At 42.5% G+C, this 24,537-nt stretch overlaps 2 protein-coding genes across 3 annotated transcripts in view; one reads left to right on the top strand and one right to left on the bottom strand.

Annotated features, from left to right (window-relative positions):
* Positions 1 to 23,548, bottom strand: part of CDCA2 (cell division cycle associated 2) — a 49,566-nt gene extending 26,018 nt beyond the window's left edge. The window contains exons 1-8 of one of the 2 annotated variants that reach the window (XM_007961965.3): positions 23,018 to 23,548; positions 22,198 to 22,258; positions 21,941 to 22,111; positions 20,291 to 20,445; positions 16,172 to 16,322; positions 14,157 to 14,353; positions 12,733 to 12,817; positions 1,957 to 2,168 (exon numbers count right to left, since the gene is read on the bottom strand). In XM_007961965.3, the coding sequence (XP_007960156.3) occupies positions 1,957 to 2,168; positions 12,733 to 12,817; positions 14,157 to 14,353; positions 16,172 to 16,322; positions 20,291 to 20,445; positions 21,941 to 22,111; positions 22,198 to 22,258 (1,032 nt within the window). In that variant the 5' untranslated portion in view covers positions 23,018 to 23,548. The remainder of the gene's footprint in view (positions 1 to 1,956; positions 2,169 to 12,732; positions 12,818 to 14,156; positions 14,354 to 16,171; positions 16,323 to 20,290; positions 20,446 to 21,940; positions 22,112 to 22,197; positions 22,259 to 23,017) is intronic. The other variant, XM_007961966.3, reaches the window with a different exon arrangement.
* A 495-nt stretch (positions 23,549 to 24,043) lies between these two features.
* KCTD9 (potassium channel tetramerization domain containing 9) overlaps positions 24,044 to 24,537 on the top strand; it is a 29,671-nt gene continuing 29,177 nt past the window's right edge. Inside the window, exon 1 of the mRNA XM_007961968.3 lies at positions 24,044 to 24,279. Coding sequence (XP_007960159.1) covers positions 24,232 to 24,279 — 48 coding nt within the window. The 5' untranslated portion in view covers positions 24,044 to 24,231. The remainder of the gene's footprint in view (positions 24,280 to 24,537) is intronic.

The following is a 24,537-nucleotide window of genomic DNA, read 5'->3' as shown; positions in this document are numbered from 1 at the left end:
CCTGGAGCTCAGCAGGAGACAGCCAGGCCTACAGACTGGATCAAAGTTCCCTCTTAATCACCACTTACTTGTCTAGCCTCAACCTAAACCTCTGACCAGTCCTTGTTATCAAGAATTCCTCATTTTCTCCTGTACATCCAATTCTAAGAACAGTACCTGCTCTAAGAAATAGTCCTGCCCCAAATAAACCTCCTTCATCTGTCTCTCAAGTCAGTTCATTTTTCTGACCAGGAAAATGCACATACCAATATTGCAAAATAAGTTAACTTATACAACAAAGCTCATGTTTACTTTTAGATTTATTTTTAACTAAAACAATCAGAAAAGTCAGCAAACAACTCACAATTTATATGCCTCCCAATTTTTGCCATCTTAGTATAAAGATCATTAGTTGTAAATGTTTTATTTTCCTTTTTTTTTGAGACGGAGTCTCACTCTGTTGCCCAGGCTGGAGTGCAGTGGCCCAATCTTGGCTCACTGCAAGCTCTGCCTCCCAGGTTCAAGCCATTCTCCTGCACCAGCCTCTTGAGTAGCTGGGACTACAGGCGCCCGTCACCACGCCTGGCTAATTTTTTGTATTTTTAGTAGAGACGGGGTTTCACCGTGTCAGCCAGGATGGTCTCTATCTCTTGACCTCGTGATCCACCTGCCTAGGCCTCCCAAAGTGCTGGGATTACAGGCATGAGACACTACGTCCGGCCAGTTGTGTTTTCATATGATTCTGATGATAAGACTTAATACTTGCTGTGTCATATTGTTATAAAATAAGAGTTCCACGGATCATTCAGATGTTAAGTCTTTTTGAGGAGAAGATATGAACAAATAGCGCTGTGTGTATTACAGATCCAAACCAGCTTTTTTTTTTGGCCCAGACTGGTCTCAAACTTCTGGGCTCAAGCGATCCTTCAGTCTTGGCCTTCCAAAGTCAGGGGATTACAGGTGTGAGCTATTGTACCTGGCCACAAATCAGCTCTTTAATCAAAATTATTAAAGCTTTATAAATAGCAACTGACCATCAATGATCCATGTAAATGGAAGGTAATTTAGTTCCTTTTGACTTTAGAACAGATCAGAATAGGCTTGTAGGCATACTTGTATGTTAAAATGTTTACAGTTTGAAAAAAAGATTTGCATTTCTGAGATGCCAGACACTCATGGTGATTTTATAGTATCCCATTTAATGCTCAAATTACTCTAAAAGTAGTTACTAACTTTACATTTTTATAGATAAGGAAACCAGGCACAGAAAGGTCAAATAATTTGCTCAGTGACTACGTTTCCAAGTCAAGATCTGAAACTTGGCATTTTGACTCCTGAGGCTATGCTCTCAACCTCTCATGGACTGATAGCCTGTCACGGATTTTAACAGCAGACTTATCTGGGTTCACTTAACAACCTACAAGCCTGAGTGTATGTCAAACAGGTCCTATACCTTTCTGGGGGCACTACTGCTGTATATATATGCCAGAACTATCAATAGAAACTACTCAATAAATGCCAGCTAGTTCCTATCAACTTCCTCTTTCCTCATATTGAGTGGGCTTAGAGAAAAAAGGATGGCTATAAGAGGTACTTTTAAGACCAAATATTTTGGGAGAAATAATCAGTTTAACAGACTGACACATTAATTATGATTAAGTAATCAGTATCACTTATATAATTATATAAATCAATAATGTTAGTGCCATAAGATTATGTAAGATTATGACCCTTTATAAACTACAGTCTACTTATATTAAATTCTGCATACTATATACTATATTTAATTTTTTAAAAATAAGAACAAAAAGAAACTACACAGTGTTTTCAATAAGAAAAGATAAGAAAAAAATTCACAATAAGACAGGTAAGACATTTCCTTTTAAACTAGTATGAAATATGACATTTCAAGGGTATTACTTTGAACGAAAATGCATTTTTATTCATTTGCTTTAGGAAATTTAACTCTCTTCTTACCTGTAAGCTCTCTAGACACATCTTAACAGAGGGTTTCTTCAGTACAGAACGAAGTACAAAGGTCTTAGGGGTGGAAAGGTCCCTCCTGCCCGCTGGAGTAGCTGGTGACCTGACATCAGGGACTGCGTCTGAGCTCACTTCTGCTGTGAACATGTCAGGCGAAACGGCATCACTTGATCCTTTGCCCACTACACAGTCAGCAACCTTCAGTGCTTCAAGATAAACATGTAAACTTGAGAGGTGGAAGATCTCTTAAATCTGTTTGTTCTAGACCAAAAATATATTGTGTATTTGCAAAGATAATAACGTGCTATGAAGAAATTCAAACCTAATATAACCTGATTAGGCACTAACGTCTGGGATTTCAATTGGAAAGAAAAAAGGAGGTAAAGAAGCAGCATTGGTCAGTTTTTACCTCAAATATGACTATGAAGGGTAAAGTGGGTATGGGGATTTGGCTCCCCAGGAAATCTCTGAGTCAGAGTTTGAAAGAAGGTATCATGAATCAGCTATAAGCTATTAGTGTGACTCTACTCATGACACCTACTACTTGGACCATAAAAACTAATCTGAGCCAAGCACTGACTAATAAGCAATTTTATTGCTAGAGTCACAGGCATTTCAACATTTGAGGTGGCAGGAACGAGAAGAGAAAGATCATCACACCAAACTACAAACACACTGTATGTGCCCCAAACAGGAATGGCTTTTCTTCCCAAATTCTTCCCACAGGAGAACGTTGCCTTATGATTAAGTGATCCATTTAACAAATACACGATGTGGCAGGCACTCCTCTGGGTGCTGAAGAAGTAAAGATGAGCACACCCCATCAACCAGCACGGAATAAGCAGGGATTATAATATCTCACAGCAGGGAGGAGGGAGAGGGAAGGAGTGGTGGCTATGAAGAATAACATGAGGATCCTCAGGACAGAACCGCGCTGTGGCTTGGCTGCACTGTGCTCATATGAATCCACACGTGATAAAACCACATGGACTAAACATATACAAAAGTGTGTGCATGTAAAACTGGTGAAATCCGAAAACAAGTTGGTGGATTATAGCAATGTCCATTTCCTGGTTGTGATATTAATGTATTGTAGCTATGCAACATGTCACTACTGGGGGAAACTAAGTGAAGGGAATACTGGATTTCTTTATATTATTTCTTACAAATAGATAGCAAATTTAGTTATTTCAAATAAAAAGTTAAATATATATATATATACACACACACACACACACAAAACAAGTAGTTAATATATGCTATTAAAGAAAATAATGTAGCAAGAGAGGAATACAGTATGATAAGCTGGAAGGAAGTGCTACTGCTTTGGGTAAACAGAGAGCTCCTGAGCAGACACTTGAATAGAACGAGGTGAACCACACACAGATTTAGGAATGGACACTATGCACACAAAGCCAAGTGCAAAGACCTGAGGTAAAGATGTACCTGGCATAGCAGAGGCCCAGCAAGGCTGCTGTGGCTGGAACAGGGGGCATGGACAAGAGAGCTGAGAAATAAGCTCAGAGCAATGGTTCAGAACCAGGCCAGGAAAAGCCTAGTAGAAATAATATGTTCTTTGGCTACTTCTCTAAGTATAACAGGAAGTTGATAAAAGATTTTGAGGAGGGCAGTGAGATACTGTGACCTACATTTTAAAACCAGTGCTCTGGTTGCTGTGTGAAAAACTGTAACAGGGGACTGGGGAAAGAGGAGAAGCAGGACAACTTCAGAGGACATATAAAACAATCCAGGCAGGAGATGGTGATGGCCTGGACCACACTGATAGGAATGCAAAAGGTGAGAAGGGGGTGGACATTTGACATATTTTGAAGACCCAACAGCATTTGTCAATGCGATAACAAGTTTCATTTGAAAAAGAGAGGTATCAGTTGGGTGCAGTGGCTCACACCTGTAATCCCAGCACTTTGGGAGACTGAGGTGGAATGGAAGGATCTCTTGAGCCCAGGAGTTGGAGACCAGCCTGGGCAACATAGCAGGATCCTGAATCTACCAAAAAAAAAAAAAAAAAAAAAAAAAAAAAAAGAGCTGGGCATGGTAGTGCGCACCTGTGGTCCCATCTACTAGGAAGGCTGAGGTGGGAGGACTCCTTGAGCCCAGAAGGTTGAGGCTGCAGTGAGCCAAGATCACACCACACTGCACTCCAGCCTGGGTGACACAGCAAAGACTCTGACTTAAGAGAAAAAAAAAAGGGAAAAGAAAAAGAGAGGTATCAAGTTAAGTCCAATATTTGAGATACAGCAATGAGGTGAATGAGAGTGCCATTTACTAAGATGAAGAAAACAGAGATGAGAGGGTTTGTGAAGGAAAAAATCATCAAGACCTATTGGACTATGTTCAGTTTGAGATGTTTATTAGGCATTCAAGCGAAGGTCATGAAAGGGAGCTGGGGACTTAATTCAAGAGTTCCGGGAAAAGACCACGGGCAACTGTTTTAATTTGAAGTCAACAGCATGTGATAACATCTGAAGTCACCTAGAAAGAGTACACATTGGGTATCTTATCCAAATGCTTAGAATCAGAAGTGTTTCAGATTACAATTTTTTTTTTCAGATTTTGAAATATTTGCATTCTACTTACCGGTCAAGCATCTCTAACCTGAAAATCCAGAAATGCTCCACTAACCATCTCCTTTGCGTGTCATGTCTGCACTCAAAAAGTTTCATAGTTGGCCAGGCGCGGTGGCTCACGCCTGTAATCCCAGCACTTTGGGAGGCCAAGGTGGGTGGATCACGAGGTCAGGAGATCGAGACCATCCTGGCAAACACGGTGAAACCCCATCTCTACTAAAAATACAAAAAAAAAATTAGCCGGGCGTGGTGGCGGGCGCCTGTAGTCCCAGCTTCTCGGGAGGCTGAGGCAGGAGAATGGTGTGAACCTGGGTGGTGGCGGAGCTTGCAGTGAGCGGAGATCGCGCCACTGTACTCCAGCCTGGGCGACAGAGCGAGATTCTGTCTCAAAAAAAAATAAAAAGTTTCATAGTTTGGATTTTTGGCTTAGGGATGCTCAACCTGTATATACAGAAAAAAGGTCCAAGCACTGAACGCAAAGGTCGGGGGGCATTCAAATATTTGAAGGTAAGGATGGAAGAAGAGGAGCAAATACACAAAGAGGAAATGGTCAGTGATACACGGGAAAATGAGAATGACATCCTGAAACCCAGTGAGGAAAACGCTTCTCACAGGAGGGCCTGGTTATAGATGTCTATGTCCGTCCATAGTGCTGCTAAGACATCAAGGAGACGAATGTGTTGAGACTGACTACCACTGGGATGGCAGCCAGGAGACGGCTGGTCAACAAGGCCTGTTTGGGGCTGGATCAAGAGAGAATGGGAGGCAAGGAGACAGAGTTCGGCCTTCTCTTAAAAGTTTTGCCTAAAGGATAGTAAAGAAATGGTGTTCTGGCTAGAAGGGAATCCTGGGGCAAAGGGAAGTTTAAGATGGGATGTTTTACAGCATCTTGTAGCTGAATAAGAAAAGTTAACAATTCAGAAAAGAGAGGGGACAATTCAGACACAAAGTCCTTGGAAAGAGACGGAGCAATGGGAATCAGTCCATAAAAAAGAGGGTGGAGGCCAGGCGTGGTGGCTCATGTCTGTAATTCCAGCACTTTGGGAGGCCAAGGGGGGCAGATCACCAGAGATTAGGAGTTTGAGACCAGACTGGCCAACATGGTGAGACAGCATCTCTACTAAATATACAAAAATTAGCCAGGCGTGGTGGCGTGTGCCTGTAGTCCCAGCTACTCAGGAGGGCTGAGGCAGGAGAATCACTTGAACCCAGGAGGCAGAGGTTGTAGTGAGCGAAGCTGCACCACTGCACTCCAGCCTGGGCGACAGAGTGAGACTCCATCTCAAAAAAACAAACAGAGGCTGGCCCTAGGTAAGAACATCGAGACCCTTTTCAAAGAGGAGCAAAGGTAGATACACACATACAGAGATGCAGGAGGGCTTAGGGGTGAGAGGCCTAAGACCTTTGCTCCCAACATCTCTTATTTTCTCAATGGTACAGGAAGCAAGGAACTGCAAAAGGCTACCAGGGGACCTCCTCTCAGATCACTCATGAGTAGAGCTGCCAGATTTGGCAAATAAAGATGCAGGGGCCCAGTTAAATCTGAATTATATCTAATTCCTTACATATATGTACTTTGATATAAAACAAAAGTACTGGAGTGACATGGGGGAGATAGTGGAGTAATTCTGTGGCTTCATTCCCTGTTCCAAGAGAAATCCAATGAGCAACTGTCTGCAGGCAAAAATAACATCCTGAATATACCAGAATTTGGAAGTGAGGTTGAGACACCTCCTTGGACCCCAGAATGGAGAAAAGCCACAAACAAGCGGTTAAGAAACTGTTCTGTTTGACTGTGCTGCCCCTCTCCTAACTGGCACAGTACCACACATAGAGAATTCCCCTGGACCCACAGTTTCTACAGTGGGAAGAGTAAGTGAGAGGCAGACATTTGGCTTCCCCACCGTTCTGGGATCCTTCTCAGGCGCTGCATTCTTGTCTCGTCCCCCAGGAAACACTGGGAGTACTGGCAAGGCGGACCACTGGGGGTCAGATAAAAACAAAGAATGTGGGATGGGGATCACAGCCACCAGAGAGCAAATTTTGGTGGTTTCCTGCATTCCAGCTAACAAAGATGCCACACCAGAGAAACCAGCCAGCAGTATTAAGCTGCAGGAAACATGGTTAGTGGTTCAAATCCCTGTCCAGTTTCCTCACACAGCCTGGGTGCTCCCATCAGGTCTTCCCCAGGTCGAGAGGCAACTGTAGGTCAGTGATTGCCCACAGAGGAAATATCTGGACCCTAGCTGTAAAGATGTGAGCCAACTAAGTTCTGGTGCTTGCAATTAAATATTTGCTTTTTTTTTTTTTTTTTTTTTGAGATGAAGTCTCGCTCTGTCACACAGGCTCCAGTGCAGCGGCGCAATCTCGGCTCACTGCAACCTCTGCCAGATTCAAGCAACTCTCCTCCCTCAGCCTCCTGAGTAGCTGGGATTACAGGCAGGTGCCACCACGCCTGGCTAATTTTTGTATTTTTAGTAGAGACAGGATTTCACTATATTGGTCAGGCTGGTCTCGAACTCGTGACCTTGTGATCTGCCTGCCTCAGCCTTCCAAAGTGCTGGGATTACAGGCGTGAGCTACTACATCCGGCCTAAATATTTGCATTCTGCTTACCAGTCAAGCATCTCTAACCTGAAAATCCAGAAACGCACCAATAACCATCTCCTTTGAGTGTCATGCTGGCACTCAAAAAGTTTCAGAGTTTGGATTTTGGCTTAGGGGGAGCAACTGTAGGCCAGCAATTACCCATGAAAGGTACATCTGGGCCTACCCAATCCTAGGAGTGGAAAGGTGATCAAACTAACCCCTTCTGCTGTCACTAAGCATTCCCCAAGCCAGGTGGTGTCAGTGATTACCTGTGGAAGGAGCATCTGTCCCTGCTCGACCCCAGCTGCAGAGAATTGACTCTACCAAACCTCAGTGCTCTGCTTAACCCTTCCCTGGGCTGGGAGGCAAGCTGAAATCCACACACATCTGTGGAGTACAGCCTCAGGCCCTGCCCACCCTATGGGGCCAAGCAACAACCTCAAGCAGCCTCAGAGCCCATCACACGGTTCTGCCCAACTACAGATTCTAAACAATAGTACTGACCAGCCAAGGAAGACAACCTGCAACTCTGCCAAATCAGAGACAATCACAGAGCCCAGAGAGCAGCTCTACCTGACTGAGGCAGAGTCCAGCCAGTGATCTTACTAGACCGTGGAGGACAACTAGCAATATCATTTGACTTCAGAGCACAGGAAGCAACCAGAGAACCTGACTCCAAAATACAAAGGATCACAAGAAACTACTATGAATAATTAAATGCCAACAAATTGGGTAAAAGAAATGGATCATGAACAAATAGAAAATCTCAAAAGACCAATAATGAGTAAGATGACGACTGAATTAGTAATAAAAATCTCCCACCAAAAGAAAAGCCCAGGACCAGATGGCTTTATTGCTGACTTCCATCAAACATTTCAAGAACTGACAAGTTTTCCCAAACACTTAAAAAAAAAAAAAAGTAGAGAAAATACTTGCAAATACTTCCTTGTCATTTTACAAGGTTAGCACTACCCTGCTACATATAAGAAAATTATACACCAATATCCCTGGTGAACAAAGATGCAAAAATCCTCCACAAAATATTAGCAAACCTAATTCAGGAACACATTAAAAGAATCATTCACCATGATCAAATTAGATTTATCCCTCGGATGCAAGGATGGTTCAACATATCCAAATCTATGTGATACATGACATAAAGATGATGAAAAATAAAAGTCATATGATCACCATTAAGAAACCATTTATGTTTCCTTAAGTAGATCATTGTGAAATTATTCATAACTATTCTTTGGCCCTCTGCCCAGAAACCTTTTTTGTATCTGACAATTGCTGAGATTTGGGGAAAGGAGCAAATCATAATAGAAATTAGTACTCCCCTCCATGAATTACAATTATAGTCTCAAATAAGCTACTGTAAGGCATTCATGGTGCTCTGAGCAGTGTTTTGTGTGTGTGTTTTAAACTGGTAGGAAACTGCATGCATATTTATAAAAATAAAAAACTGGAAGAAATGAAAAAACATATATCAGAAATAGCCTGGCTTCAAATTTTAAGCATGCACAAATTCTGTCTCTGGGTATTATGAAGCTCTTATGTGAAACATGTTTCTTTGTAAGGAAAACCACGCTAGAGATGTTTAGTAATCATATTCTGTTACTGGTACCAAGACTACTAAGGAAATGCCTTTGTACTTTAGGGAAGTACTTTTGGCATTTTATTATATATACAGGAAAACTGAGATGTAGCCCCTCTCCTGGAAGGGCTGATTTTGAATAACTGCTCATATGATGTAAACGTACTGATTACTGCCTATTTTAATAAACACTCTTGGAAAATGAAAAAAAAGATTAAAAACCATATGATCACCTCAATAGATAAAAAGCATTTGACAAAATTGAACACAATATCACAATAAAAATTCTCAGATTAGGAACAGAATGTTCTTCAACACAGTAAAGGTCATACATGACAAACCTGTTGCTAACATCATTCTCGTCAATGAAAAGTGTCCATTAATGGGTGAATGGATAAAGAAAACATGGTATATACACACAGCAGAATACTATTTAACCCTAAAAGCGAGGAGACTCTCATTTGCAACAACATGGATGAATCTGGAAGAGATTTTGCTAAGTGATACAAGCCAGGCACAAAAGACAAAAACCACATAATTTCATGTATATGAGGAATCTAACAAAGTTGAATTTATAGAAGTAAAGAGTTGAATAGTGGTTACCAGAGGCTGTAGAAGTGGTGAGGAAGGAAATGGGGAGTTGTTGATCAAAGAATACAAGGTCTCAGATAGACAAGTGGAATCAGTTTTGAGATCTATTACACAACAATGTCTATAGTCAATATTAGTGTATTATATATTTCAAAATAACTAAGAGAATAATTTTTAAATGTCTCACCATAAAAAAAAAAAGACAGGTAAGTGAAGTGAGGGACATGTTAATTAGCCTGATTTAATCATGCCACATTGTATAAATATATGAAAATATCATATTGTTCCCCATAAATATGTACAGTTATGGCTTGTCATTCAAAAATAATAGTAATACATTTAACAAAAACAAAACAATTACATGACACATACACAATAAAATTATCTGTTGAAAACATAAATTATATGTATCTAAATTTTAAAAAGAAATAAAGGAAGGAGTGTTGGATATTTTAAGAGAAAAATAAGGTGTGAAAGTGTCTGGATTGATTAAGAAACAGCACAGATGGGCTGGGAGCGGTGGCTCACGCCTGTAATCCCACCCCTTTGGGAGGCCAACGCGGGCAGATCACCTGTGATCAGGAGTTCAAGATCAGCCTGGCCAACATGGTGAAATCCCATTTCTACAATAATACAAAAATTAGCCGGGCATGGTGGCGAGTGCCTGTAATCCCAGCTACTTGGGAGGCTGAGGTAGGAGAACGGCTTGAACCCGGGAAGCAGAGGTTACAGTGAGTTGAGATTGCGCCACTGCACTACAGCCTGGGTGACACAGCAAGACTCCGTCTCAAAAAAAAAAAAAAAAAGAGAAAAAAAAGAAAAGAAACAGCACAGAGTCATTTGTGGTTAAAAAAAAAAAAAAAAATTGAGGTTATCAGCATACCAAATATTAGCAGCTCTGGGGCAGGTGCAGAGAAGGCAGGCAGAGTCACTGAGTTGGATTTCTGGCTACAAAGGTAAAACAGAGGAAGCAGACGGGGTAAAGGAGATCGGAGGTGCCATGCAGGTCTCCCTAAGCTCCCCCTTAACAAGGGACATTTGATTCCATCTTAGATCATCTTTTTATTCTTCCTGAAGGTGCACTGACTGGGGTGCTACCAAAAAACAACACAGTTTAAAATACAGAAATCAACACCAGACTCCTTTCATCAAGGCCCCATCTACTATGGTAGATCTATTCTTCCCTGTCTAATTACAATATTTCCGAGCACGGCTTCATGGCATGCCTAAATAAAATTTTGGCCTGTGTGATTTCAACATTTCACATTGTAGAGTGAGGTGTTTAGTACAATGACAACTGTTAATCGCCACACTTCATACAATCTATAATCACTGTCACAGAGAATCTGTCCCTCCTACGCAAAGTCCCATAAGAGCAAAGCAAAAAGAATTGTTAAGAAACCGTTGGGCTGGGCACAGTGGCTCATGCCTGTAATCCCAGCACTTTGGGAGGCCGAGACGGGTGGATCATGAGGTCAGCAGTTCAAGACCAGCCTGGCCAAGATGGTGAAACCCTGTTTCAACTGAAAATACAAAAAAACTAGCTGGGCATGGTGGCAGGTGCCTGTAATTCTAGCTACAAGGGAGGCTGAGGCAGAGAATTGCTTGAACCCAGGAGGCAGAGGTTGCAGTGAGATGAGACTGCGCCATTGCACTCCAACCTGGGCAACAGAGCGAGACTCCGTCTCAAAAATAAGAAGAAAAAAAAGAAACCGTTGAAGGCAAGAACACCTTATTCTATCGTGGTAACAAACTCACAACCTTGCCCTGTGCAGGGGGACCATGCAGGTGCACATCCACCCATTTATCTTATGATTAAAATTCAAAGTCAGAGCAGATGCTCACTACAAAATTGCTAAAGAAGCTCTTTTTCAGGTTGAAGGAAAATAAGACAGAGAAACTCAGATCTTTAGGAAAAAATGAAGAACAAAAGAAATGGTGTATCTGGGTAACTATAAAAGACTATTTTCCCCTCTTAACCTATTTAAAGCACATATAACTGTTTTGGCTGGGCACAGTGGCTCACATCTGTAATCCCAGGACTTTAGGAGGCCAAGACAGGTGGATTGCTGAAGGCAAGGAGTTGAAGCTCAGCCTGGTCAATATGGCAAAACCCCATCTCTACTAAAAACATAAAAATAAGCTGGGCATGGTGGTGTACACCTGTAATCCCAGCTACTCAAGAGGCTAAAACACAAGAATGGCTTGAACCTGGGAGGGGGAGGTTGCAATGAGCCGCGATTGCACCACTGCCCTCCAGCCTGGGCAAGAGAGTAAGAAACTGTCTTAAAAAAAAAGAAAAAAAAAGCACATATAACTGTTTAATCCAAAAACAACATCTTGTGGGGCTTATAATGAAATAAATGTATATCTGTAAAGGATCATAAAAGCCATGGCTGGAAAGGAGAGGAAATTGATCTGCAGAGTTTGTAGTTTCTGTATTTTATGTGATACTGTATAATACCAATTAAACAGACTATGAAAGATTACAGAGCAATAATTAGGAATAGAAAACATATGATAAAATGACAGATGTGAATAAAACCACGTTAAGTAATTACCTGAAGTTAACAGATGAAATATTCCAATTACAATAAATTATCAGAATGGATTAAAAAAACACAAGATCCAATTATATGCCCATAAGAGTTTTACTTTAAAGATCTAAGTAGAAAAAAAAGTCAAGCGGCCGGGCGCGGTGGCTCAAGCCTGTAATCCCAGCACTTTGGGAGGCTGAGACGGGCGGATCATGAGGTCAGGAGATCGAGACCATCCTGGCTAACACGGTGAAACCCGTCTCTACTAAAAAATACAAAAAAAACTAGCCGGGCGAGTTGGCGGGTGCCTGTAGTCCCAGCTACTCGGGAGGCTGAGGCAGGAGAATGGCGTGAACCCAGGAGGCGGAGCTTGCAGTGAGCTGAGATCCGGCCACCGTACTACAGCCTGGGCAGCAGAGCGAGACTCTGTCTCAAAAAAAAAAAAAAAAAAAAAAAGTCAAGCTAAACTCTTGCTAGTAATGTTCACTTCACTCAGTACAAGCATACTGATTTTGAGAAAGAATGATTTTTACATTCTGGTAAAACTCTTTTTACATGCTTAAAAACAAATAAAATTATTACAAGTAGGGTTTCTCTAACAAAGAATACTTGTTAATATGTTTATAGGTGCTACCTCTTTATACTAAATTCCATGAGTTTGGAAATACTTCACTAATTCTTATTGAAGGTAGCTTAAAAAAGAGAATATCTCTCATATAAAAAGAATTCGGAAGCATCTCTACTAGGCTATGAGCTCCTAAAAAGTAGGAAGCAATTTCATTTCCCCCAAATTTTAGCAAACAGGTACACTAATCATAAATGTCTATGAATCGGGAAACTGGCCATGTACTAAGAAAAGATTACTTACCATTTGAAGTCTCTGTGAGCTCTGAAAGGGGAAGAGACTCTTCAACTAAAACTCCAGACTGTATTGAACCACGTTTAGATGATTTCTTGGGGAAAAATGGAAAGAGTATTACATTTTATTAATTACAGTACTACTACTGTCTTTTTAAAGATTTGAGTAAACATTATGGATTACCTGGAAATCTGATGTTCAATCAGTCACCTTCATTATCTCATAAACTCAAAGTGTACAGGATCTAACAATGAAGTATCCATACTAACTGCATCCTAAACATCTGACAAATCAACTTTTAATTCCCCAGGAAAAGTTTAAAGGACATTGTTTAGAGAAAATTCTCAAAATAAAGTTTATATAATTATCAAATGCCAAATGAAATCAATAACTGGGATATGAAAAACATTAAAGACTACGATAGAAAACACAGCCACATTAATTCAGAAATAATATCTGAATCATGATGTATGTTCAAACAATTAATCAAAGTTCTGATAACAAACAATTACTCTTGCTTCTGTTCGGTGGGGATTTCATATCAACCTGAACAGGGTGGAGGGAGCCGAGATTACAGGTGACTGAAATATAAAGGAAACCCACTGGAGCCTGAAGAATCTCTAATAACTATCAAATCTTTGTTCTGCCAGTCCATGTAAAACAAATAGGACGAGCACTGGATCGAAGTGACAGAGAAGGTGCAGAAAGAGTTCCAACTGTAATGGTGTTAGGTGTCTCTTCTCACAAAGGACATGAGGAGCTAGTGTGTCAAACCAGAACTAGGAGCATGAAGCAAGAAAAGCCCGTCAGGAAAGACCAGCTCCCTGTTCACACGTGCACACAGGTCAGCTGATCTTCAGTAGTATTACTTTTCTCCTAATATCACCTTTTGATCGTCTTGACAGGGTTTAGGTAGTTGTAAGCCACAAAAATCCCTACAGCTACTTGAAAGAAGTGAGCAGAGCAAAGGAGAAATTGCTGAATGGCACCCTGATTTCCATCAGAAGGAAAGCAGTCAGGGGCAGGCATAAGTGTAAGACTCCCAGGCCTGTGGAGTATACCCCACATAGAAGGCATCTGCTTATACCCTGCTCCCCAGTAGAAAAAACACTGCCTGAGGGCAGGACTGTAACTTCCTCCCTTCTTAGAGTATCACCCTCTAGAATACCTCACACACAGAAGACCCCAGGGCTTATTCTCTTTGTAAGGTTAGTAGTTAAAAGTGAGATCGCTATCCAAACTGTCTCTAATAAGTGATAAATACCAACAACCACGAAATTAACAGGTAGGACACACACACACACACACACACACACCCAGCTACCACAGGGCAGAACAAGGTACTAAAATTGAAGAATGGCACTGACAGCCTTAAAACTGCCTATGCAGAAAACCAAAACTTCATTTTCCTATGCGTAAAGTAAGTGAATTACCTCAGAAAGATCTGCAGAAGTTTCAACTGCACATGCTCTGTCTGTATCAATATTGAGTATCTGGAGACCAGTTACTTTTCCTTTAGCATCTGTTAGATTTTCATCAGAGTCTCTCTGAGAGGATATTCTCCGACGTTTGGAGGACAACACTGCAGGGAATCCAGACTGCTGGCACAGGTTGAGACCTTCCTTTCTGGCTATAAACACAAAACAAAAACAAAACAACACAGGCATAAATGTTTTCATATATATAATATATATATTTATTTCTTTTCTTTTTTTTTTTTTTTTTTTTTTTTTGAGACAGAGTTTCACTCTTGTCACCCAGGCTGGATCAGCTCACTGCAACCTCCATCTCCTGGGTTCAAGTGATTCTCCTGCCCCTGTCTCCTGAGTAGCTGGGATTACAGGCTCACGCCACCATGCCCGGCTAATCTTTGTATATTTAGTACAGATGGGGTTTCACCACGTTGGTCAGGCTGGTCTGAACTCCTGACCTCAGGTGATCCACCCACTTCAGCCTCCCAAAGTGCTGGGATTACAGGCATGAGCCACCATGCCCGGCTATTGTGCATCATAATAATTTTAGTAAAATCAAGTGCTTGAGTCTAAATTATCAATGAAAAGGAAAATCTAGCACACTTTTTTATTCCAAAACAATAAATCTAACTGAAAAGAAAGAAAACATGCCTATTGAAAAGATATACTAAAATACTTTCACATGTCTAATATGGTACCTTACGCTTTTTAAATGTATGATGACACCTGTTATTTTAAAAGATGTGGTTATGTTCTAATACTCTGTATGACTTTATGAAACAGACAACCACAATGTGCCTCAGTTTTTTCTAGCTTAAAAAAAAGGAATGGTCTGCAGAATTATAATGATGTAAATAAATTTTAAGACCCAGGAAAAAACTGAAACAATAAGTGAGTCACAAACTACAAATATAAATCGGTACATCTGAACGGGTCACGCACTCTAGAGACAGATGAGGGGGACTTGTCCTGGGCTAACAGAGCAATCCTCATGGGTGGTGTTGAAATTGCACTTAAAGATGGTTCAAGAATTCAAAACAAACTCATTTGGAACCTTAGCGTGTAAAGTACCAGAGAATGGTTATAATGATTACAGTAAGACCAAGATTTTGTCACATTCTGGTGTCTGAAATGCTTGGTGATTGGAAAAAAAAAAAAAAAAACTGAAAAAACAACCAAATAAATTACAATCTAAGAGTTAAAGAACATAGCAGATTATTCAGGTTGGATATACTTGTGTGTGTGGTGGTTTTTTTTTTGAAAGTGAGTCTCACTTCTTTGCCCAGGCTAGAGTGCAATGGCACGATGTGGGATCACCGCAACCTCTACCTCCCGGGTTCAAGCGATTCTCTTGCCTCAGCCTCCCCAGTAGCCAGGATTACAGGCATGTGCCACCACGCCTGCCTAATTTTTGTATTTTTAGTAGAGACAGGGTTTCACCATGTTGGCCAGGCTGGTCTCAAATTTCTGACCTCAAGTGATCCTCCCTCCTCAGCCTCCCAAAGTGCTGGAATTACAGGCATGAGCCACTGCACCTGGCTGGATATATTTGTTTTTAACATCAAGGTTGGGTGTTTGGTACCCATATGAAATTTATATGAATTTATTTCATGTATTAAATGCTTGCCAAGCTTAATAATAATCCTGTAAAAATCAAGATTTGTAAACTCAAAATTGCCAAAAGCTCTATAGTAAAGGTGAAATGAGCTAATTATCTCGACATTTTAAAACTTAAAATTTAATTGCAACCACGTGGAAATGTAGGATTAGGAATGCCTGATGCCAGATTTTTTTTTTCCAAGAGAAACCAGAAATCCATATTTTTGTGTGAAATGCCCCAAATTTTTAATGTTAGTCTCATTTCATAAATATAACTGTGTTCTGAAAAGAATGGTTTCACACTAAATCATTTCATATCTCAGAAGCTTGTCTTTATAAATACTAAAGTCAGAACTCAACGAATTATCTCTACTCACTCAAGTCTGTCATCTCGGACTCTCTTCCTGCCTCTGAGAATTCTGGACAGTCGGTCATTTTCTCGTTTTCCTTTATGGAGTGAAAAGCTGACTGGAAGGCCGATATTCGTTCTCTTAAAGAGTTAACATTTCGATACAGTGCAGGGCTGCCCTGTGAAAGTACAAAATACATAAGAAGTATTATAATCAATTCATACTTTCTATATTCTAGGCCTACAGCCTTTGAATCCAAAATCAAATACAGTACAGATACGATTTTTGAAGATTAGAGGTAAGGAGTTAGTGTGGCAGAGCTTCTTCACCCTGGAATTACATATTTTCAGTTTGAATAAAGAAGTTTAGCATAAAAATTTTGAGAGGCCAGCCTAAGAGTAGATGGAGGGTGCCAAGAAAACATTGCGCTCTGGGATGGTGCAACAAAAAGGGACAGGAGGAACCTGTTTGCAATTTTTACCAAATGTTGTGCTGGATGTATCCAAAGGAAGCCATCTGCATGGTGCCTGTGTCACAGGTAAGTCTCAGCACACCTACTTCAGTCCAAGCTCTTTCTACTCAGCACCGCTCTACACATGCCCTCCAGCCCAGGGGTCAGAACGAGATACAGAAGTTCCATACATACTCAGATACCACATTTGCATTGCTCTCTTTTTTGGCTCTTCCCAGTTAATTTTCCTGACTGTATGGGACCTGGAGGATATTTACTTCGTAGGGTTGAAAGCCAGCCATTCTCTTAAAATACAAAGTTAGAAGGTATAAGCACAGAAGCTCTATGGAAACCCCGTTAACAGGGTTCCAGCCAGAGACTGATAAAATGAAATCTATACTAGTAGGGATAGAAGTGCCAGATAAAGGCAAGTAATATAAAGATTGAGAGTTCCATTTACATAAAAAATAAATTACAAATGAAGTTCTCTAAATTTTTTTTTTATTACTTGGACTACTAACATTTCTACTGACACAAAGTTTGTGGCAATTTTTAAAAATTATACTGATGGGCAAAAAGTGAAGTAAAAATTACCTCCCTTTAAGATATCATACACGGTAGGCCGGGCACGGTGGCTCATGCATGTAATCCCAGCATTCTGGGAGGCCAAGGTGGGAGGATCACTTGAGGTCACGAGTTCGAGACCAGTCTGGCTAACATGGTGAAACCCCGTCTCTACTAAAAATACAAAAATTAACCAGGCATGGTGGCATGTGTCTGTAATCCCAGCTATGTGGGAGGCTGAGGTGGAAGAATCACTTGAACCTGGGAGGTAGAGGTTGCAATAAGTCAAGATCACACCACTGTACTTCAGGCTGGGCAACAGAATAAAACTTGGTCTCAGAAAAAATATATATATCATAGGGAGAAAAAGCAGTTCATATCGTGAAGCCAGGTTTGATGGTGATGTGTTCACACACTTGATTCTCTTCCCGGTTAAATATAAAGCAAATTCTCTATTATATAATAAGAAAACATTTTACATTGAAATATGCTTGATGACATAAACGTTCATGACACAAACAGCAATAATATTCATAAAAGGCTTGTGCTCAACTCATCTAATAGAATAGGGAAAAGATGATCTCAAATTCATACAATTTACTTTGAACGCACTTTTTCTGTACTCATATTTGACCATGGTAGGGGCAGGTTTAATATCCTAGGAACATGCAGCATCTTTGAAACGCTACTTTTAAAAAAATGGTAAGTTTCTCTAGTCAAAATAGTTTTTTCTCTATTTTCTACTGGAGAAGGAGAACAATGTTTACATACGAAGCAAATGAAACATTTAAAATGCACTGCTTTTTTGAGGTTTTTGTCTTAGGAATTATGTCGGTCAGTCAACAACCTTCCTTCCATGCACCACAAACTGTTTGAGGGGCTTGGGATCTAGGGAAAATTACTTCATTTTTTTTTGAGACAGGGCCTTGTTCTATCAGCCAGGCTGGAGTGCAGTGCCACAATCACATCTCAATGCAGCCTCGGTGTCTTGGGCTCAAACGATCCTCCAACTTCAGCCTCTCAAATAGCTTGGACCACAGGCATGTGCCACCACACCCAGCTAATTAAAAATTTTTTTTTGTAGAGACGGAGTTTTGTCATATTGCCCAGGCTAGTCTCAAACTCCTGGCTTCAAATGATCCTCCCTCCTTTGCTTCTCAAAGTGCTGGGATTACAGTGTGAGCCACCATATCCGGCCAGGGAAACTACTGTCTAGAGTGAAATTCTGAAAACATATAAATGTAGTTACAGGTACAAGAGGTGCTACTGAGAAGAAAAATCAGTAATGTGGCTGAGTCCCTAAAAGTGCTGGTGTAGCTAGAATCAGGACAGACCTCTATCTTTAGTAAAATCTGAGTTGAAGGCAAAACAATGAGAAAGTGGTCTACGGGAAGTTGTCACAGGAGGGAGGTACTCTCCAAGAACAAGGGTCAAGGCCCTGAGTAGAAACACAATGGGGCAGAAAGGCCAGTGTGCCCTTTGAGTGGAAGGAGATGGGGAGAGACCAGAGTGGGCATACAAAGGCATCAGGAAGGGGTGTGGGTTTAATTCAAGGGATCGCAGGAGGCCATGGGAAGATTTTGAGCAGCCGGGTGAATGATTCAGTTTCTACTTTAAATTAATACCTCTCCTTGACTGCTCTGTGGGATAGCCAATGGATTAGGGAGAACGTGTGAGGTTGCTGCCAGCATGACACACGTACTACATTAAGGTCCTTTTTTTTTTTTTTTAAATCAGAGAAGGAATACACTTTAAATTAATGATACAAAGTCTATGGTAAATACATAAACCAGGAAGAGTCATTGATTATCACTATCAAGTATTATGTATTGTAGATAACCTTTTGTAGGCAACTGGCAGCAGTGTAGAACTCTGCACCAGCATCACCACAAACACGTGAGCAATGCATTGTTTTACGACGTTATGTGTGCCACATCACCAGGCCTTAGAAATTTTTCAGCTCCATTATTATCTTATGAGACCACCATTGTATATTTCGTCCTTCACTGAGCAAAATGTCACTATATAGCACAAGACTGTATCTGACTTTTTAGGGGCATGTATTATTTAAATAAAAATTTGAAAAAATAGTTAAATACACCCCCATCAGCAAATAAATAGGCTGCTCCTCTCCACGAGGCTGTCCCAAATACATTTTGTCCCAGGAGACCCTTGCCCCTATACATCAATACACAGTAGTCATAAAAAAATTAGAAACTTGGAGATAAGCTCTTAAAAAGGTAGTATGCCTCACCTCATAGAAAATTAGATCTTAACTAGAAAAAAAACACTGTGAAATAAAATAGAAAGCTCCTCTAGAAAGCTATTTCTATCCAGGGTCTCACAACTCTTAAAACACCCTTGTTTGGGTTGGGCACTGTGGCACACACCTGTAACCCCAGCACTTTGATAGTGAGTGCTTAAGGTCAGGAGTTCAAAATAAGCCTGGGCAACACAGTGAGGCCCCATTTCTACAAAAAAAAATTTTTTTAATTAGCCCATTGCTGTGGCACATGCCTATAGTTCCAGCTACTTGGAAAGCTAAGGTGGGAGGATTCCTTGAGCCCAGGAGCTCATTGCTACAGTGAGCTATGATTGTACCACTGCACTCTAGCCTGGGCGACTGAGATCGTCTCTAAAACAAAACAAAGAAAAATCACCCACGGTCAACATCATCATTTATGCTAACTGCATTGTTTTTTTTTGTTTGTTTCTTGAGACAGTCTCACTCTGTCGCCCAGACTGGAATACAGTGGCATAATCTTGGCTCAATGCAACCTCTGCCTCCCAGGTTCAAGCAATTCTCATGCCTCAGCCTCCCGAGTAGCTGGAATTATAGGCACCTGCCACCACACCTGGCTAATTTTTGTATTTTTAGTAGAGATGGGGTTTCACCATGTTGGCCAGGCTGGTCTCGAACTCCTGACCTCAAGTTATCTGCCTCCCTCCGCCTCCCAGAGTACTGGGATTATAGGCGTGAGCCACTGCGCCCAGCCGCTAACTGCATGTTCTCTAAAACACAGAGAAAATCTCTCTCTAGGTTTGAAACAGAGCAGGTGCACTAGAAGGTGTAAAGACAGCACAAAAGCTTCATAACAGAATTCACAACAGAACTTAGAAGCAAATCATACCTGGGAAGGAGAATCTTGTGCCAAAGGAGATTTCCTAGCATTCTTTATATTTTGCTGCCGAGCGATGAAACGAATCAGATGGTTTGTTTCAGGAGAGCCCCGAGCACCGACTGCAGAACGTCGTCTGGACTTTTTAAGGTAGGATGATGACTTTCCTGTAATGAAACTCTCTTAGAAATTGGAACAAAACAAGGCAATCATCAGTAACCACGTCCAATACGCGTGATGTACCAGCCTGAGAGAGAAAACATGATAAACATGTGCTACAGAAAGCTCAGTAGAGAGTTACTGGCAGAGTCGTTCATACACAGTCAGTGGAAGAGAAATCTGTTTTGTCTGCTGACTTAGTCCATGCTTCTAAAACAGTGCCTGGTACATAGAACAGTTATTAAAAGTTGTGGAATAAATACATGAACACGTTTTAAGTTTTCATTTTCGTTTCATATTTCCTACACACAGATGGCTTTTGCTTTTGACTCAGGATTTTTCTTTTTCTAAATAAGTCAGTTTTATCCCCAACAACTGAAAGGTAAGATCTCCACCTAGGTACATGCAGTCTCAGGTTCGTAATTCTTCAAGATGATTGGCTTCTTTCTGATACCTACCACTGGCACTATCCTGAATTTTGGACATATGCCTAAGCACATAAAATGAATCCAGCTTTTTAAAGGTCTAAGAGTCATGTTCTTGAGAATGCAAGTTAGGGTGGCGTGCCACTTGTACCCTGTCTTATGTATTACCTGGTCTAGTGCCCTGTAATGTTCAAGACTTCCATTATCCTCCAACTCTAAAACCTATTCTCTGATCCAATTCCATTCTCATATAGTATTTCCTTCTTTTCCATCGAAGTCAGACTTCACTGGTAAACTTCATTTCTACTGCTTGAAGGACATTAGCTGGAATCAATCTTCTGTTTGTGATTTTTTTTTTTTTTTTTTGAGACAGAGTTTCACTCTTGTTGCCCAGGCTGGAGTGCAATGGTGCGATCTCGGCGCACGGTAACCTCCGCCTCCCAGGTTCAAGCGATTCTCCTGCCTCAAACTCCTGAGTAGCTGGGATTACAGGCATGTGCCACCACGCCCAACTAATTTTGTATTTTTAGTAGAGACAAGATTTCTCTATGTTGGTCAGGCTGGTCTCGAACTCTTGACCTCCGGTTAACTGCCTGCCTCGGCCTCCCAAAGTGCTGGGATTACAAGCATGAGCCACTGTGCCCAGCCCTGTTTGTGATTTTTAAAGGAGGTACATCCTGATCTTTCAGTATTATATTTTCTTAATTGCTCTTAAACTGTCTCTTATTTTTGCCATAAATGAAAACAAAATGTATTATTACTACTCATATCAAACACCCTCCTGCATCCCATGTGACAGGTCAAAAAGTGACTCACACATTTTTTTCTAGTATTGGCATTAAGCACGACTCTGACTTCAGAACATTATCATGCTGGATGCCTTGCAATTCTGTGATCCCTGCTATGCTAAATGAGCCATGCATGTGCACAGAAGTCTCCCTGAAGAAGCGAGTGTGCAGAGTAGGCAATTTAGGTACCTAAAATAATATGACAGTACATATAAACAAATAAAGCTGAATTATATTAAAATTACGTTTAAACTTGAAAAGCATTACAATAGAATGACAACTTTTCTTACCTGTAGAGTTCCTAACAAAGCTTTCAGGTGTAATTCCCAATTGCTCTACAGTTACTGTGGAAAAGTTCAAAGGTGATTTAAAAGTATCTGGGGTGCAAGGATTAGGAGGTAATTCGGCATGCTTCTGAGGAGTCGTAATCTTCCCAGTTCCCAAAATGAAAGACGCATTTCCTGAAACGCACGACATATTGTAGGGGTGAGGACAACTCTCTGTCTAAACCTTCAACTTCACAAGGAGGCAGCAGATCATCACATACCAGCATTATTCATTGCAGACTCCTTGGTTTCAGAGGGCTTGTCTTTTGAATTGGCATCCATCTAAGAAGTGAAGAGAAACAATGAAAAATAACCCCACTAGCAAGATGAATGTGATTCGATCACAAACCTCATTCAAGACTGAATTGTAATACAGTCCATACTGGCACAGAAACACACGTCGCAGGTTCCATTTTTTATTTTAATTTCTGTGGGTATACAGTAGATGTATATATTTATGGGGTACGTGAAATATTTTGATACAGGTATGCAAGTCGTAACAATCAAAGTAAATGAGGTAGCCATCATCTCAATATTTATCCTTTCTGTTAAAAACAATCCAATTACACTGTTATTTTTAAATGCACAATTAAATTATGGACCGTCACCCTGTTGTGCTAGCAAATACTAGATCTTATTCATTCTATGTTTTTGTACCTGTTAACCATCTCCACTTCCCTCCCACTCAGCCCCAATACCCTTCCCAGCCTGTGCTAACCATTCTTCTACTCAAAGCGCGTACTTTTAAGGCCAAATTAAACAGAAAGAAATGGAGGAAACTGCTGTTCAGGCACCAAAGCAGACCCCAAAGGATAAGCCACGGCTTTTCAACCGAAGCGAAGACCTGAATCATAAGGGTACCCTTCTCAAGACGCAGCTCCGTCCATTTTCAGAAATTGTCTCAGCAGGTCCGGATGCACCCTTGGTCACCCAGAGCAGCTCCTGAGAGGAGTACTAACTCTGTGCTGCAGGGTAAGCCGAACAAACTCCATAAAAACGCCCCGGAGAAGCAGCCCCATGGCAGGGTGGCTGCAATCCTACCTCTCACGCCGCACCTGAAGGCCGGCCAGGCAGATAGGCTTATTCCCAGAGCCCCGAGGCAGGCGAGCGTCGCGTAGGGCGCTGCTTCCAGACCCCAGCTCCTCTGTTCGGAAGGGCTCTGCTGGCAAAGCACCCGTAGCCGGGAACCGCTCTCCGAACAAGGAGTCCAGGGTCCCTGAGGCCGACTCGGACTCACACCCCGCGCAGTCCCTGTCTTTCGCTCTGCCCGGCCGTCTCCTCCGCCCGCCGCCCGATTCAAATTCCCGACCCCGCCCCTCGGTGCCGAACTTACTCTACGAATCACTCCGCTGCCGCCCCTTTCTCCGGTCCGCGCACACTCCGAGCGCTCCCAGGCCTCTTTCCTCGGCACAGGAGTGACTTCCTGAGCTCGGAGTGGGGCCACCGCGAGCTGCAGTAAACCCGCCGACCACAGACACCTGCTACTGACCTGTGACCGCCGGGACTACTTTCCGGAAGAGTCTCGCGGAGCAACGCTTCTGTTAGCGCTTTAACTCCGCCTCCCACCTTTCTATTGGATGCTGCAAACTTCGAAAAGACTCATTCAACCAATCCTAACAGAGCGAAGACCTGGCTCTTACCCAATCAGTCCGTCCCTACCGCAGCCGTTTCCTCGCTGGGCCGGCTTGTGGGCGGGGCTAACGCGGGAGGAGGGGCTGACTGGTGCTTGGGTCCCTTTCAGCGCTCCACCTCCTTTCCGTAGACCCCGCCCTCGTATGCAGATGAGCGCTACCTAGACTTGAGTGTGCGCCTGCTCAGTAACGCTGTAAGTCGCCGTCCGGCTCCAGGAGCCTCTCTGATTGGCTGATGCCCCTTCCCGTCTACTAGCCTTCAGCGTCTCTTCCCTCCCTCCATCCCGGCTAGGTTAGCCAGGGCCCGCGCGATACTGGGTGCTGATTGGCTGGACCCTGGCCGGTGACGCGGGTTGGTTGGTAGGCTGAGTGTCAGTCTCGGAGAGGTGGGGGAAGGGCCCCAGGCAGGCTGAGGAGCCTAGGGGCGGGGTGGGAAGGAGGACCGGCCGAGCCCTGGGTGTGGGACAGAGTGCGTGTGTGTGGTGTGTCCCCAAGGGCAGGAAGGTGGCGAAGGGAGGCGAATCCGAGTGGGTGGAGGGAGGGGAAGGGCGGGAGGAGAAAAAGGTGGGAGGAGGACCAGGTGGGAGGGTGGCGGCTCACTCAGGACCCAGCGGGGGCAGCGCGATGAGGCGGGTGACCCTGTTCCTGAACGGCAGCCCTAAGAACGGAAAGGTAACGGGGGCGTGAGTGGGCGCGGCGGGCCGTGGGTCGGGGCGAGGGTGGACGGTGCGGACCCGGCTGGCGGGGCAGCGGTGAAGTTGGGCAGAGGGCTGGGAGGTGGGCGTGCGCGGGCTGGGAGCGTCCGGGGACAGCACAGGGTCCCCGCGGCCTCCTCCCGACCCTCAGGACCCCTGTCCCCGAGCCTGCCCTTCGGCGCCTCAGCTGCCTGGGGGCCGGCGCGGGTCGGGCCGGGGGCTCCGGGGCTTCCGG

The sequence above is a fragment of the Chlorocebus sabaeus genome, chromosome 8 (genome assembly GCF_047675955.1).
Source record: "Chlorocebus sabaeus isolate Y175 chromosome 8, mChlSab1.0.hap1, whole genome shotgun sequence".
In the NCBI taxonomy this organism is placed as follows: Eukaryota; Metazoa; Chordata; class Mammalia; order Primates; family Cercopithecidae; genus Chlorocebus; species Chlorocebus sabaeus.
This window is presented reverse-complemented; position numbering and strand designations above follow the sequence as displayed.